The sequence below is a fragment of the Arvicanthis niloticus genome, chromosome 24 (assembly GCF_011762505.2).
Source record: "Arvicanthis niloticus isolate mArvNil1 chromosome 24, mArvNil1.pat.X, whole genome shotgun sequence".
In the NCBI taxonomy this organism is placed as follows: domain Eukaryota; kingdom Metazoa; phylum Chordata; class Mammalia; order Rodentia; family Muridae; genus Arvicanthis; species Arvicanthis niloticus.
This window is the reverse complement of record NC_133432.1, coordinates 13261089-13278379: the sequence shown is the minus strand read 5'-3', so window position 1 is coordinate 13278379 and position 17291 is coordinate 13261089. Positions and strand designations below refer to the sequence as shown.

At 41.5% G+C, this 17291-nt stretch overlaps 1 protein-coding gene across 2 annotated transcripts in view; it reads left to right on the top strand.

Annotated features, from left to right (window-relative positions):
• The window catches only part of Atp2a2 (ATPase sarcoplasmic/endoplasmic reticulum Ca2+ transporting 2), a 47147-nt gene that overhangs the window by 21459 nt on the left and 8397 nt on the right, over positions 1 to 17291 (top strand). For both annotated transcript variants that reach the window (XR_013107045.1, XM_076922767.1), the window contains exons 6-12: positions 7481 to 7561; positions 9287 to 9372; positions 10686 to 11150; positions 12469 to 12557; positions 13372 to 13474; positions 13808 to 13939; positions 17115 to 17237. Coding sequence is in view for 1 of the 2 variants with exons in the window: in XM_076922767.1 (XP_076778882.1) it covers positions 7481 to 7561; positions 9287 to 9372; positions 10686 to 11150; positions 12469 to 12557; positions 13372 to 13474; positions 13808 to 13939; positions 17115 to 17237 (1079 nt within the window). In the remaining variant the exon portion in view is untranslated. The remainder of the gene's footprint in view (positions 1 to 7480; positions 7562 to 9286; positions 9373 to 10685; positions 11151 to 12468; positions 12558 to 13371; positions 13475 to 13807; positions 13940 to 17114; positions 17238 to 17291) is intronic.

Genomic DNA, 17291 nt, shown 5'->3' with positions numbered 1-17291 from the left:
CTCCTGTAGTGTGGGTCCTGGGGATTAGACTTCCAGTTGTCAGGCTTGGTGGCAGTTGATTTTAGCTGCTGAGTCATCTTGCTAGCCTTAATAAAAAATAGTAAATTTTTACACTTTATCTTAGCTAAAAGGCTGAGAAGTGATGTAAGAAATAAGTCAGCAGAGGAAAATGAATGGGAATCAGTTCAGCCCTGTCTGGCCTGAAACTCACTATGTAAACCAGACTAGACTATCTGAACTCCATGGAGATCCACCTGCCTCCCAAGAGCTGGGATGCCTGGCATCAGGTGTTGCCTATTTATTCATGAGTCTGATGTATATTTTTATTTTGTATGTATATTTTTAAACTGTTAACTGAGATTCTTTCTAGATCAAATCACTGTCGCCATGATCCAACACAAGATGAACTAAAAACAATACTCCTTTCTGAGTGTGATGGTGCACACTTAATTTCAACGGCAGATGTGGAGTCCAACAGATCTTTGTGTGTCCAAAGACAGCTTGGTCTACCTAGTGACACCTAGGACAGCTACAGCCCATGGAGACCTTGTCTCAAAAACAAACAACAATGCTCGTAGGAAGTAGCGAGACAGAAAACAGCGCCCCATATTCTTTACATATGAAGGATTTTGGAATAAAATAATCCCTCACCTAATAAATGGGGCTATAAAATAGGCCCATGGCTTCAGAAAATTTGCCACTCATAGAATTCTAGAAGGAATCCAATCTTTATCATGGTGGTTAAGCACACCTTTCATCCCAGCAGACAGAAGAAGGTGAATCTCTAGGTCTGAAGCCAGCCAGGGCTACATAGACAGACCTTGTCTAGAGGAGGGGGGTAGAGAGAGAGAAGAAAATACACCTGTAGAGCTGGAGGGATAGCTCAGCGGTTAAGAGCACTGACTGACCCTCCAGAGATCCTGAGTTCAGTTCCCAGCAACCACATGGTGGCTCACAACCATCTGTAATAGGATCCGATACTCTCTACTGGTGTGTCTGAAGACAGTGGCAACAGTGTACTCACATATATAAAATAAATCTTTAAAAAAAAAGTAAAAAGTACATCTGGAAGCTTTTCTAAGAGGACTCAGTTCCTGTCAGCATCTAATGGACAACTTAAGAATCAGAATCCCATTGGATCCTTTTTATATGGTTGTCCAGTAATGTCCCAAAGGCGTCCAAACCTGGGAGTTTGAGAAGTAATCTGTCTGGTAGCTTCCTTGGACTGTGGACCTTTAGAGTACAGAAAGGCATGTTGACACTTCAGAAGATAGGGCTGGCTTTGTTTGTTAGTTTGTTTTAGCTCTAGGTAGTTACTTCAGTGTTACATTGAGCCAAAGCTATTTTCTATGTATTATAGGCAACTTCTTTTACTCAAGAAGATAATCATACCGAGAAAAAGTTGCAGAAATAATGTCTGAAGGTTGAGTATAATGTCTGGGGACCACACGTTAAACATACTGACGGTTTTGTTCCTGTTTATGCTTTCTTGCTGTAAGTTTGAGACCATGGAGGTGGCCAAAATTATTATCTTTTTTTTTTTTTTTTTTTTTTTTTTTTGAAAAGTTGAAAGATCTGATAGTCCTCAGGGATCATTTGGGCAGGACAGGAACTTTTGGCTCCTTCATTTTTTTCCTTTTACTAGTTATTCCATCTATGTGGGGATAAATTCAAGGCCTTGTTTGTTTGACAGCTGTTTCACTAGGAAATGTGTAGGAAATTTTTCTGTTGGTTGACCCTCTCTTTGTAGTCTGGACATTGATTAGAATTTACTACATGAGGTCTCCCTAGTACACCCTGGGACCTAGCTGACTTTGGAGAGCAAGGGTGAACATACTTCTTTTCATCTCTCTGGCCACATTATATAGTAGGATTATTAAACACCCAGAAGGTCAGTTACTTCAGTCTAGTACTAAAACCAGACACTTTTAAATAAACTTTTATTATATATATGTTTTAGACAATTCTTGTAATTGTTGATCTTTGACCTTACACACTTGGATATCATACGCATCGTCTCAATTTTATTCCTTTACATACCTTAAATAAATTACTCAAAGCTAACTTGCCTAAGCTTTCTACTTTTCCATTCTGGAAACATCTACCAATATAGATTTTTTTTTCCTTGTTAAAATTTCTTTATTAAAATACATTCTTTTAACATTTTGTTTACTGGTTTCCTTAACAACATGAGAAAATAGAATTAATGATTTCTCTGTTTGAGAATGTTTCCTGGAGGGAGGGAGGTGATATCTATCACCTGGGAACCAATGAGTTTGTTAGACTTACTTAGAATTGACAAGAAGTTACTAAGAGGAGTGCAGGTGACCTAAAAGCCACACCGAAGTCTTGACCCAGGATGTAGCAGAGCTTTCCTCTAGCCACATAGGTAACTCTCCCTGTCTCTAGGCTTCCAAGTTCATTACCCTAGATCCTCCATTATCCTTTGTATGATTGAGGTCTAATTATAAAATCGCCTGGGATGACCCTGTCCATCTCGTTTTGTTAAGGAGTGTAACATTTAACCTGTCCCAGTGTGGTCATGAAGACAGCACTTGTTTAACTTAGAGCAGAAGCCCTGTGTTCTAAGAAATAGACATCTACTTTTAACCTTTTCTGTAGGGCAAATGACGTGCTGTCAGTAGAATTTTATGAGCTTCTATATGAATATACATATTAAGTATGAAGTAAGCACCATAAACATTCAATGTTACTTTGGGTTTGTTTGTTTTCTTAAAAACTCAAAAACCACATGAAACAGCCATTTTCTCTTGGGCAGGAGTGAAAGGCTCCCTCAAATGAAAGGAGTTCCAGATTTCAATTGGACTTTTTGTACAAAAGAAAAAGATCAATGAGCCAGCAGTTTGGTGGTTCAGCTCTCAGGCATAGAGAGGGCAAGCTTGGGGGTAGGGGGCAGTGGTCGAGAAGAGAAAGAGGGCAGTGGTAGGTAGATTGTGTAGGTTGGGCATGAAGGAAGAAGTGTGAGGAGAAAGGCAGCTGGGGACAGGTTTGACAGAGGGAGCATATGTATTGTAGAAGGTGTCATTGGATTTGACAGAGAGGGAGCATATGTATTGTAGAAGGTATCATTGGAGGCCTTCAGTCAGCATTGTTTGCTCAGTAAGTAACGATCTTCACAGTAGGGGAAGAGTCGTTGACTTTATAATGCTATCATAAGCAATTTCATCTAGCATGTATGTTTAGGTATTGCTTCTACCTTACTCTAATGTTGTTTGTGTTATTCAGAAATTTTAACTTGTGCATTTATTGCTGAGTGTGGAGGCACAGGCTTATAATCTCAGCATTCTGGAAGCAAAGGAGAATCTAAATGGAGATCTTGTTCCAGGAAAGCAAGAGTTTGCAGTGGCTCATTCAGCAATGCAGAAGAAAGAAAGCATTTGCCTAACACTTACATGACCTTGGGTTAATCTTCAGCACCATTGGGATGGGGCTGGGGAGATGGCTTGTCAGTTAGAAACACCAAAGTTAGTCCCAGCTGGCACCTGTGTTGGGTAACGTCCCACCATCTGCACTCTAGCTCCAAGGGATCTGATGCCTCTTCCTTGACCTCCATGTACACACATACATAAGAGCATAGACATACACCCCACTTCTCTTCCCTCCCTTCTCTCACATTTTTTGGGGGGCAGGTGAGAAGAAGTTTTCACTATGGCTGTCCTGAAACTCATTCTGAGAAACAGGTTGACCTTGAACTCACAGAGATCCACACCTGCCTCTGCCTCCTGAGTGTTAAGGTTGAAGATATGTAGCATCATATTTTGCCCTTTCTATTTTATTTTGATGTATGTATAAAGTGTGTGCATGAGATGTCTCAGTGTGCTACAGAGTGTGGAAGTTGTTTCTCTTCTCTATTTCCAACATGAGATACAAGGATTAATCTCAGGTCCTCAGCTTGCTCTATGAGAGCCTTACCTGATGAGCCATCTTGTCAGCATTAGACAATTTTCTTTTTCCCTTTTTAATTATCTGTATAGGTGTTGTGCCTTCTCATATTTCTGTTCACCATATTTCCAAAGAAGCCAGAAGAGGGCATGAGATCCCTTGGGTTGGAGTTGAAGGCACTTATAAGCCACTGTGTGAGTGTTGGGAGTCAGACCCAGGCTCTATAAGAGCAGCCAAAATGCTTAACCTCTGAGGTATTGCTCTAGCTCCCCTAGATGGAAATTTGTGAATACAGTTAGTGTGTACCCCATCAGTGAGATAGAGTGCAGTCATGAATAACATCAGCTATAGATTGCTAGCACCTCTGTACCTCGTTGGACAAAAGTCTTGTCTGCAGCTCCCATAGGAACATTACATAAATCATCTTGGACATCAAAGGAACATTTGAAAACTTGCCATTTAGAGTTAGTTAAAATGCTCGCAATTGACCTTGTGCTCATTTCACAATGTTGAAAGGCGCAGGGAATTAGATTAATTTGTGACATGCAGAAATAATACAACTAAAAGAGTGTTGGTGGCATACCACTAAGTACTTCGACTAATAGGATTGCCGCCACAAGTTCAACGCTAGCCAGACCCGTCTTTTAAAAATACCTAGTTTAAGAATTCTAGGACAGCCACATACCTAACTGGTATTTTTGCGGGGTTCTTAATTTTTATTTTCTCTTGTCTGGTTATTTTTTTAATCTTAGTTTTTTGTTTCATTTGATTTTATGTTTTGTGGGGGGTTATTTTTGTATTTTGAAAGAACATAAAGTTGGTGGGTAGGGAATCTGGGAGGGGAAGACATGGTCAAAATATATTGTATGGAAAAACTTAAATTTAATCAGAAACAAAACCAGAGTCACCAAGATGGATTAGCAGTAAAGGTGTCTGTTGCCTTCTGATGACCTGAATTCAGTCCTTAGGACCCACATGTTAGGAGACAACTGACTTCTGAAAGATAGCCTCTGACCTTCATTCATGCTGGGATGTTCCCACACACATACAAAATAAGTAGAAATATAATACAAATTTTAAAGCCTAAAACAAAAACAGATTTTTTTTATAGTTTAGTGATTTGAGACAGGGTTTCACTACTTAGCCTGAAATTCAGAGATCCACTTTTGCCTGCAGAGTACTGGTATTAAAGGCATGCAATTGTCACACCTGGTCTTAACCTTTTTGGTTTGGTTTGGTTTGGTTTGGTTTGGTTTGGTTTGGTTTGGTTTGGTTTGGTTTGGTTTTACTATCTTAATCATTTGGATGCACTCCCTTTGGTATACCATGAACAAAGTAACATTAGAGTGGACGGTTTGTTTTATTCGGGTGGAGTGTTGCTCTTGGTTGCATAAGCATTTCCAGCAGGAATTCTACCTTCCCCTGTGTGTCCCGTAGTCAGATGCAAGGGTGATCGTTATCCCTGGAGAGACTGGGCCTACTCTTGTGTGCTGCCTTGCTTCCTTAGGCATAGGGTCATTTCATGCACTAGAACAGCAGGGGCTGCAGGTCACATATCCTGCATATCAGATATTAGGACTCACAACAGTAGTAAAATTACAGTTATAAAGTTATGGTGGAGGAGCACCACAGCATGAGGAACTGTATTAAAGGGATTAAGCATTAAGAAGGCTGAGAGCCATGACAGTAAGAGTTGTAAAAGTTAGCTGTATTCTCCTTGGGTAAACTTCTGGAGAAGGGCTAACAAGTTACAGGGATGGGAATGGGGAGATGGCGGCCTATTGTGACATTTTCTAAACCACTTTGGTTGCCTTTCAAAAACATCCTTGGGAGTTTGACACTTGGAGGCTGGAGGCAGGCAGTCCCAGGCCCTACTGAGCAGGCTGTCTTCTGAGCACACGGTTTCCATCCTCTTGAGTTCCACTGAATGAGCACATGCAGATGTGCATTTCTTTGGTACTGTTTGAAGACTACAGCTCTGGGTACTGTTCTCAGGAAGTACATGGAACTTTGGTTCTGTCTCTTATTGGGTGTATTATAGCATTTTGCTTTATACTCACCCAGGGCTCAGCTAGGAGCCCTTTGGGACTATTACAGGAACTCTACCCAGGAAACATTGTTGACTGAAAGATCTTCAGGTTATGCAAGAGATTTAGTTATTTGATAATTTAAAAGGTACCAAAGATTATAGGGTGAAATGTCTCTCTCCACTGTGGCCTGGAAACCCAGTGGTGCTCGTTTGTTATACAGCATACCACTAGCAGTTCTGTGTATGTGGTCCATCTCTAGTGATTTCCCGTGTGATGTACAGGTGTCTTGGGAAACTTTCACTGTAGTGTGAATATAAAGTTTTCACAGCTTTCGTTGCTTACAGAATTTTTGAGCAAAGTCATAAAAGTAAGCTTTATAAAAGAAGAATAAGAGCAGTGTATGTTGCAGCGTTTAGAGGGCAACAAAAGTCCTGCCATGTTTCGTTTCCCCTGTATCCTGTATTTCACAGTGTCTAGAATCACTAGTAAAGCATGGTAATAAATTAGCCAGTCATACTTTGTGATGTAGAATATTGGATGACATCACTATATACATTTTACATCATCCTTTTTTAGCACTGGGAGAATTTCATTGGTTTCTGCATTTGTCTGATCATATGTGCCTCTTGCTTTTTACATTTTTATCTGGAGGTCTGGGGACAACTTAAAGCAGTCTGTTCTCCTTCCATTGTGGGGATCAAACTCATGTCTTCAGATTTGCCTTCAGGTGCCTACCCACTGCACAATCTCAGTGACCTAACTCTAGCTTTTTACTTAATTTTTAAGATTTGTGTTCTTGTATATGTGTGATGTGGGAAGAGAGGACAACTTTGAAGTTGCCTTGCCCCCCAGCCCCCCATATGTTCTGAGAACTGAACCCATGGAACTATGGGACTCTCACTTCAATGGAGCTCTAACAACCTGTCCCCAGTCTTGTTTGTTCTTCCCTTCCCCCCCCCCCCATGCAAACCGGCAGATGTTTAGATCTTGTGAAGTAGAATATTATTACCATGTATCTTTGACTCGGGTCTGTTTTCTTATTTCTTGGCACTTTGAAGGTAAAATACCATTTGTGCCGTGAAGTAATTGATCTTTTATTTTCTTTTTTTAAAGAAGTATTTGTTTCTTGTCTATGTTGCTTTTCTGATGAAACTTCCTGTGTATTTCAGACCTATTCCATGTAGGTGTGTTTGGCTTCAGATTCACTGTACTGATAAGGGAGACCTTGCAGTCTTGATCTTCTGCTGGGAATTTCCTATGTGTGTACCATAGGTAGCCACTCAGTTCTAGGGACCACACCCAGCCCCTGCCTACCACCTGACCCTCAGCCCCCATCTAGCTTGCTTTAAATATAAGCTACATTATAGTGTACATTGCCAGTATTCTACCCTGAATCTGTTCACTCTGCTCAGAAATAGAAAAGTATTCTGTTGTGTTATATGCAAGATATTTGGTTTTTAAAAGCATGTTTGATATGGAATCACTTATCTTTAGGTAACCACAAAAGCTGCTCATTTTAACTGTCCTTTTTTTAACCTCTTAATTAGTTGGTGACAAAGTTCCTGCTGATATTAGATTGACATCCATCAAGTCCACAACTCTAAGAGTTGACCAGTCAATTCTTACAGGTAAGTTACATGTTGGAAAATGACTCAGATTTGAAGCCTCTTATCTCTCAGCTGTATGTTATAGGATCCTACCCTCACCTTCTCTGAGATACTTAATTTCTTAGAGTTATCATGATCCAGGGTGAAATGATGTCTGTAGGCAAGATTGTCAGGTTTTAAAAAGTATTGGAAGGCTGGAGACATGGCTCATTGGTAAGAACACCAACCACTCTTCCAAAGACCCAGGTTCAAGCCCCAGCACCCACAAGGCAGTCACAGTTCCAGCACCCTCACACAGACATACATGCAGACAAAACACCAGTGCATATGGAAAAAGAGAAAACCACACAAAACATTGCTGGTTAGCCTGGCATTGTGGTGTACACTTCTAAACCTAGCACTTGGGAGGCAGATCTCTTGTGAGTTCAAGGACAGCCTGGTCTACAGAGCAAGTTCAGGACAGCCTGGGCTATACAGAGAAAGAAACCCTGTCTCAACAAAACAAAACACACATACACTTTCTCTTCCCACCCCCATACATTCATTTAAAAACAAATCAAAATTTTAAATGCTAACCTGAATAGCAAGTAAATATAAATGTTAAAGGCTGTCAAGATTTACTTGGATTTAGTTTTAAAAGTAACTAACTGATCACAATGTGGACAGTTTTTTGTTTTTTTTTTTTTTTATGTATATGAGCACACTGTAGCTATCTTCAGACACCAGAAGAGGGAGGGCATCAGATCCCATTGTAGACAGTTGTGAGCCACCATGTGGTTGCTGGGAATTGAACTCAGGATCTCTGGAAGAGCAGTCAGTGCATTAATATCTGAGCCATCTCTCCAAACCCCAGTCAGCCGGGCTTTACCATTTGATTTTATATAAACTGCTTAACTAATAAAATTCTCTTTAGCAACATAAGCTTCAAGTTATGTAAGCCATAAAATGTTAGGGAAATGATTGAATTATATACCTAAAATCCTCAGGGTGTATCTAGAAATAGACAAGAGAGAAAACGGAAAAGGTTATCAGAATCTTGGAGGTCCCCCTTTTTTCCTCTTGGCTTTTTGAGGCAGGATATCCTATAGCCCAGGCTGTCCTCCAACTTGGTATATAGCTGAAAATAATGTTGAACTGCTCTTTCTACTGTCTATACTTTCCGACTGTTGGGTTTAAAAAAGTGTGTACCACCACACTCTGCTTTATGATGCTGGAGATGGATCCCAGATTTTGCATACTAAGTAAGCACTCTGTCAACTGAGCTACATTCCCAGCCCAACTGAATGTTACACTACAGTCATAGGTCAAGGAAATAACTGTATCTTTGACTATTCCAGGAAATATTTCAGGATGTTATTTCAAAATTAGTCTTTATTTTTAAAATTATACTTTCTGTAATCCTGACATTTTTTACTCTGACATTAATTTCCATCACTAAATTTTCCTAGTTTTCCTGTTCTGAATCAGTTGAGCCCTTTGTTCTTTTCCCATATTGGAAATGAGTATGTACTTTTTTGCTTGTTTTGTGACTGGGTCTCACTGTGTTGTTCATTCCTCAAACTGGATATGTAGCACATGGTGGCTGTGAACTTGGAACTTCACTTGCCTCAGTTCCTGTGTGTTGGGATTATAGGTGTATGTTACCACAACCGCTCACGTTGGCAGTGATAAACAGTGGGAATGGGGTGGTGTGGGATTGGCTATACCTCAGATAGAGCTAACCATCCTGTCTCATAACCTGCATAGGTGAATCTGTCTCAGTCATCAAGCATACTGACCCTGTCCCTGACCCACGAGCTGTTAATCAAGACAAAAAGAACATGCTCTTTTCTGTGAGTACTTTTATCAGATGCTGGGGGTAGGGTTTCCTGGGGGACCCAGGGCCTCATCTAAGAGTTAGTCCCTATCTTAGAGTTTCTATTGCTGTGAAGAGACACTGTCACCACAGCAACTTTCACAAAGGAATACATTTAATTAAGGGTGGCTTACAGTTTAGAGGTTTAGTTCTTTATTGTCATGGCAGGAAGCTTGGTGGTATGCAGGCAGACGTGGTGATGGAGAGGTAGCTGAGAAGAATTCTACATCTGGATCCTGAGGAAGCAGGAAGAGAGAGTGAGCCTCAAGACCACACCTGCTCCCAGTAATGCTACTCCCTATGAGTATTTGGGGGCCATTTTCATTCAAACCAACATCCCAAAGTTCTGATTTTTTTTTTAAAACTGGCCACTCTTGGTTGCCAGATTTCAGAAAATAACCAGTTATTCCAAAGATAATTATTCTTTAGTGTGTGTGTCAGCTGTCAAAAAAACCAGCATAGCTGGGGATGAAACAGTGTTGTGCTGAAGACACTGGTGACAAAGCAAATGAACCAAACTAGAAACTATAAAATGGTGGCATGTGATTTGATGATTTTTGTTTCAGTTGCCAGCTAATGAAATGATTAGTGAAAGCATGTTCAAACTCTAACAGTTGAAGTAATCTTTTCAGGAAAATCATCAAGCTTAGAGAAGGTGCTTTCACACGATATGGGCATTGCTGCTGCTTGTGGCTTGTGATGTCAAAGGAGTCTGTGTGTGGAAAGAACAAGCATGGCATCCTTGAGAGCCTAGGTGAAAGTGCACACAAAGTGTTTCTTTTCCAAGTAGTGTAGAGCTGCATGGGTCTTGATTATTTGCAAACTAGCTTAGTGTTTCAAGGGGTAGGCTTTGCTAGTTAATAGGAGAGCATACCCATGGCAGTCAGTACAGCATTCTAGTGAGAATGATACTGCACTATTATTCCAGCGCTGTAAACGCTGTAACGGTAAAGCAGAGTAAGGTGAGAACGCTCACATTTCACATTGATTTCACTGACCAGAGTACTGGTGCTGGAGTAGAAATTCTGAAACAGACAACAGGGCTGATTGACCATCCTTAGACGTGACAAACACAGATAAAAGACTACTGCCGAGAGCTGCACGGAATTTGAAATTACAAAGGTTAGAGTACTGCTAAGGCCAGAGCAGGTCTGCGGGCCAGGTTCCATGTTGTGGAGAGCTGTCTTGCCCCACAGAGTGAGCAGGCAGTATGGAATCCAGTCAGTACACACGTCAGTGTTTAAGTTGAGTGTGCTGTTGACCTTATGACCAGTATCCTCTTCTCCCTAGGGTACAAACATTGCTGCTGGGAAAGCAATGGGAGTGGTGGTGGCAACTGGAGTTAATACTGAAATCGGCAAGATCCGAGATGAAATGGTGGCAACAGAACAGGAGCGAACACCCCTACAGCAGAAGCTAGATGAGTTTGGGGAGCAGCTTTCCAAAGTTATCTCCCTCATTTGCATTGCAGTCTGGATCATCAACATTGGGCATTTCAATGACCCAGTTCATGGTGGCTCTTGGATCAGAGGTGCCATCTACTACTTTAAGATTGCAGTGGCCCTGGCTGTTGCTGCCATCCCTGAGGGTCTGCCTGCTGTCATCACCACCTGCTTGGCTCTTGGAACTCGCAGGATGGCAAAGAAAAATGCTATTGTTCGAAGTCTGCCTTCTGTGGAAACCCTTGGTTGTACCTCTGTTATCTGCTCAGACAAGACAGGCACACTCACCACAAACCAGATGTCCGTCTGCAGGGTGAGTAAAGAATGTTCTTTGTGATCCCATTTGGTGGAAGGGGAGAACTAACTCCTGAAAGGTAACCTCTGACCTCTGCATGTATTCCCAACACACAAAAATACATGTTAAAAAAAATTGAGTAATTCCCCACTGTGTTGGGAAATACAGCACAGCTATAAAGTGTATAAAGTTTTATTGAAGTATCTGGAGGTGTCTCTCTCTAGATGTGTGTTCCAGAGGAGACAGCTAGCTGACCTCCTGCTGTAGTCACACTAAACGAAACATGACTCTCCCTGATACATAGAAGCAGACACTTACTGATAAGTTGGCATGTTCTGTCAGGTTAGCCTTGCTTTCTTCTCTTGTTAAAACATCATTTGAAGTAAAATAAGAAACCTTTTAATGTGCTCAGTAAGAACTGAAACTAAGCACAGTGACCCACAATTTAATCACAGGTCCTGCAGGTGAGGCAGCAAGATCAGGAAGTCAGGTTATCCTTGACTACACAGTGAGTTTGAGGCTAGCCCAGGCTAAATGAGACATTATCGTATTTAAGGAAGAAAGAAAAGAATTGAGAAGCTAGGTGTTATGGTATGTGCCTATTTGAGGCTGAAAAAAAATAGAATTTTTTTTTTTTTTTCAAGACAGGGTTTCTCTGTGTAGCCCTGGCTGTCCTGGAACTCACTCTGTAGACCAGGCTGGCCTCGAACTCAGAAATCCACCTGCCTCTGCCTCCCAAGTGCTGGGATTAAAGGTGTGCGCCACCACCGCCTGGCTGAAAAAATAGAATCTTAAGTGATATGTAAGGGTCAAATTTTCAGTAAAAGGTCAAGTTAGATTTACTTACAGAAAAAATGGCGATTAGCTCAGGCTTCGCTGTTTAACTTAGTAATTTGTGTAGTCTTGATTGCGCCTATTTTTCCTATGGTTTTCTATAAAATGAGAGTGCACTCGTGCAGACACTTAGTGATGCACACCTTTAATCCCAAACCTGAGCTGAAGAAGCATACATATCTCTGAGTCTGAGGCCAGAGACACAGTGAAACCCTGTTTCCAAAAGAGACGGGGGGATGGGAGGGGGACCAGCTCCTACATTGACAGACACTGATAGGGGCCTGGGTGGGAAGAGTGCACCAGATATTCTGCCGAAGCTCCTTCTAATTTACCTGACTGTTTGACTCTGAACTGAGTCTCTTCTTCCTGATCTTCTATGCCTGTTTTTAAACAAAACTATGTGATGATTGATACTCTCTCAGCTACTTGATATAGAATTCTGAGCACTTAAAACAGTGATTACTTGCTGATTTCTGAATTGCCCTACTACATTTCCTTATAGATGTTCATTCTGGACAAAGTGGAAGGTGACACTTGTTCCCTTAATGAGTTTACCATAACTGGATCCACATATGCACCCATTGGAGAAGTGTGAGTAAGCTTCATCATCTTGGACTCTGTCATTGTAATGACTGGTTGTTTAGATCCTCATGAGGGATGGATGTGGATCTAGAAAAATCTTGATGTTCACAGAGGTATGGCTTAGTGGTAGATATAAGGTATGCCTAGTATACCCAAAGCCTTGCTTTGATCCCCAAAAGCACTAAATAAACAAACAGCAGGATGTGCCACAATAATGAGCACTGTGGCAGGTCACAGGATCGTAGCCAGCCTGCCCTCTGTGAAAACCTTCTCAAGCGTGTGTGCTCTCCTTAGACACATATTAGCCCTATTGCTAGATGGCTTGCTGGCTCAAGTTAGTGGTTTTTATTAACAGAATGTCTTTTAAGGCCTAGACTTGATGGTGAAGGCTCTGTTTTGTTCTTCACTTACCAGTACATAGTAGGGTTTTGATGAGAATTTCTGGTCATTCAAACTTTTTTGAGTCTGTTCCAGTTTTTTCTTCCCAAACTCATATTTTTATCCTTGGGGGTTGGGGGGGGGGGGTGCTGTTACATGCCTACAGAAGTTCAGGGCCAGCCTGGCATAGAAAGTGAGATCTAGTTTAAAACAAATAGGAGGTAGAGTGTAAAAAGCACTTTCTGTAGGCACAGCAATGGGAGTTCCATCTCAGGAACCTTAGTGGTGGAAGGGGAGAACTTTCCACAGTTTGTCCTCTGACCTCCCCTGTACAATGTGCTGCACTGTGGCACACGGCCCCTCACACAGAGAAATGTTTAGGGGTTGTTTGTTTTTTATATCTTGAGGCAAGCTGTGATCCAGAAATGTTTTTCTCTTTTGATAGGCAAAAAGATGACAAGCCAGTGAAATGCCATCAGTATGACGGGCTTGTAGAGTTAGCAACAATCTGTGCTCTATGTAACGACTCTGCTCTGGATTATAATGAGGTAAGACTCCTCGTAATGTCCTGACCCTGGCTCAAGAGTGGAATTTTAAAAAGCTGTCTTCCTTACTCTGAAAAATTAAGTTCCTGATCTTATTTCCCATTCTAAAAGTTAAATAGTGGGGTTGATTATTTGCTTTCTTTCTCAAAGGTTAGGCCTCTGCCAAAGAGTGCTAACTCAGTAGAATGATAAGCAGTGACCTGGAATGATCGAGGACTTTAAATGAATAAACTTGTTAATAACTCAGTTTAGTGTATCATGGTTGTACCGTCTTTTCTCACATGGACTGGGGAGGACAAGCTATTCTACTGACACTGACTTCTTTCAACAATGCAGGCAAAGGGTGTGTATGAAAAAGTTGGAGAAGCTACAGAGACTGCTCTCACGTGCCTGGTAGAAAAGATGAATGTATTTGATACCGAACTGAAGGGACTTTCTAAAATTGAACGTGCAAACGCCTGCAACTCGGTCAGTATGTGAGCTTGGTGTATGGTATCTCCCAGCCATACACTTACATTCACTCTCCTTCCTTCCCTGCCTCCTTGGCCTCTGCACTGTTGATTATACCATTGTTCTTCAACATTTTCCCTGATAGTCACAGTCAGGTAAGATGGTCTCTCATGCCTATATTCCTAGCACTCAGGATGCAAATACCAGGAGGATTGCTGCAAACTGTCAAACGAGACTCTCATTAGAAAAACAACCAAGTCACATTTAAAAGAGGTTGTCCTCTTCTGGCTCCCATGCACCAGGCACACAAGAGGTGTACAGACATGCATACCAAGTTAAATGGGGGTCTGGAGAGATGCGCGGTGGTTAGAGCACTGGCTGCTCGCCCAGAAAACCAACCCAGGTTCATTTCCAGGGCCTCTGGCATTTTTACACATTCATGCAAGCAGGTAAAACACCAGTGTACATTTAAAAATTAACATTAAAAAAATCATTTTGAGAAATGAAAAAACAAAGCTAGAAAATGGGGGTTCTGGTGTATCCCAGAAATCAACCTAAGGACTGCTAAGATCGAAAATCAATAAAGATTTAGAACATTTGAACAATTTGTTACTTTTTTTTTTTTTTTACCATTTTTTTTCTTTATTATTTTTGTTGTTTTCTGTTTTGTTCTTCTAAGACATTATTTCTCAGTGTAACCCAGGCTGTCCCGGATGTTGCTCTGTAGACTAGGCTGGCCAGAACTCAAGAAACCTGCCTGCCCCTATCTCCTAGCCTTAACCACCACACTCAGCTGGTTTTCTTTTCTATTTTTTAGTTGAGGCTGGGTTGCCTTTTACCATTTTCAAATACATATAGATAACTCTCAGTGAAAAATGCTGCTCCTCCGTGAAGCTAGGCTCAGTAAATCACACAGACTATATTTAAAAAAAAAAAAAAAAAAGAAAAAAAAAAAAGCTAACCCTGATGATATTGAAGTCGGCATTGATAACTATCAAGTCCTCTATGAATTTATTTTTAGAGTGTTTACTTCATGGATTGCAAAAGCCAGTAGCATGCCTATTGTGGTTAGCATTGTTTGTCAATAGGACACAACCTGCAGTCACTTGGGAAGGGAATGTCAGTGAAGCATTGTCTAGATTAGATTAGATTGGCATTTAATCAAGAGATTCTCTCAAGTTAATTGAGATGGAAAGAATTATGAACTGTCCTGGTAGAAAGGGTGCTAAGGTCTAGTGTATATGCATTAGTTCTCTGCTCTTGACCGAGGGTGTAGTGTGTCCAATTCTCTCAAGTTGTTGCCACAGTGATTTTCCTGCCAGGTAAGCTGTGACTTGCAACAGATAAACTTCCTCCTCTAAGTTGCCATTATCAGGATATTTCATGGCCAACCAAGAAAGGCACTGAAGTGTACCTATAACCCCAGGTTGGGAGGCTCTTGAGTTCATGGCCAACCTAACCTGAGTTACTTAGTTATCAAGACACCATCTCACAGAGGTGATACAAAGTTATAAATTAATGCTACAAGTTTCAGTTGGAAGAATGTTGAAAACTAATGATGACAGAATTAGAATTACAACTCAGCATGTGTTTGAGGCTGCACAGCACCCCCACAGCAGCTAAGCTCTGTCAGTAGACTCAATGGGTCACCTCTTTCAATATTGCTATAAGGAAATTTTAATAATGCTTAATTAGAGACATTAAATCTGCAAAGTATTTCTGGGGGGGGGGGGTTGGTTTTTGGTTTTTCAAGACAGGGTTTCTCTGTATTCTCTGTATAGCCTTGGCTGTCCTGGAACTCACTCAGTAGACCAGGCTGGCCTCGAACTCAGAAATCCGCCTGCCTCTGCCTCCCAAGTGCTGGGATTAAAGGCGTGCACCACCACTGCTGGGAGCAAAGTATTTCTTTTTAAAAAGTTCTCAATTACTCGATCTGCAGAATCCTAATGCCAAAGTTTATTCAATGTGGCGGTGGTGGTGGATGCAGGAAACAACCATGAATATTATATCACCTATTTTTTAGCCTTGAACAGAGCCATAAGCTAGCATCAGCATGGCATGGGCAAACCCTCCCTGCCTGTCCAGGAACCACTGTTGTGCACCTCCACACCATCATACCAGAGCTGTCTTTCCACACTCTTCTCTTCTTCGGCTTGTTGTGGTCTCATGAGACCAGCCAGTCTGATGTTGAATAGTATAGTTTATGGCTGCTACGTGTCCCTCTGCTTGGCTCAGAACCTTACATAGGGATGAGGAAGTCACTCAGTGGTAATGTACTTGCCTAATGTGCACAAGGCCTTTATCCTGCTCAGGTAGGGATGTTCATTTGGATTAAGAAATGATGTAGAGTCAGTGTGTCAGTCAGCAGGTGGCCACTGAGTGCTTGAAGGAAACAATAGGTAATCAGTCTGCTCCCTTACTGAAGTTATGTGTCTCCCAGGCTTGGCTTCTCTTCCAAGGTCTTTGATGTCCACTAGCCTACCAGGAAGTGTAGGTAGCCATTCCTAGTCTCTGGCCATTTTTGTATCTTGTTACTCCCATGCTGTCTTTGGCATGCTGTCTTTGAATGTTCTGAGTCTAGTGTGGTCATGATCAAGTTCTCTGTAATACAGAAGAATGTACTTTTGCTGCAGCCACAAAAAAGATTTAGTGACCCTCACTGGCACAACAGTGTGACTGCAAGGTTTTGGAGAATGTACTCTGGACCCACACCCTGTGCCATTGGACTGCTCAGCTAACTGCCACTGTATGAAATGATGTTGCATGTCTCCCTTTAAGAAATTCTTTGTTTTCAAATGGGTTATCACTATGCAGCTGGGGCAACCCTCCTGCCTTGGCCTCCCAGTTGCTAGGATTATAGGCATGTAGCACCACACCAGCTCTTTAGATAGTTCTTAATAGCCAGTCTTTAAAGCTTTCCATTGTTCTCCTGTACAGTCTCCCCCCCCCCCCCCCGCCTTCAGTATATCTGTTTTACAATCTGATCTAGTCTCAAACCAGAGGACACCTTTGTGAAGGTGACTTGTGATCTTGTATACTGCTGTTGAGGCTGCCATACTTCCAAAAGATTAACGTGATGAAGATACAGGAACAGGCAGGCTCTGTCATATAATGAATGCCTAATGAGTGTCTGAGCAGATATAAAATGTCTAGAAATAGTAATCCAACAGTGTTCCTTTCTGATCCCCTTCAGGTCATAAAGCAGCTGATGAAGAAGGAATTCACTCTTGAGTTTTCGCGTGATAGAAAATCAATGTCCGTCTATTGTACACCAAACAAACCAAGCCGGACATCCATGAGCAAGATGTTTGTGAAGGCAAGTACTGCACAGACTGGTGCTTTCTTCCCAGGTAAACAGGCAGATGCAGTT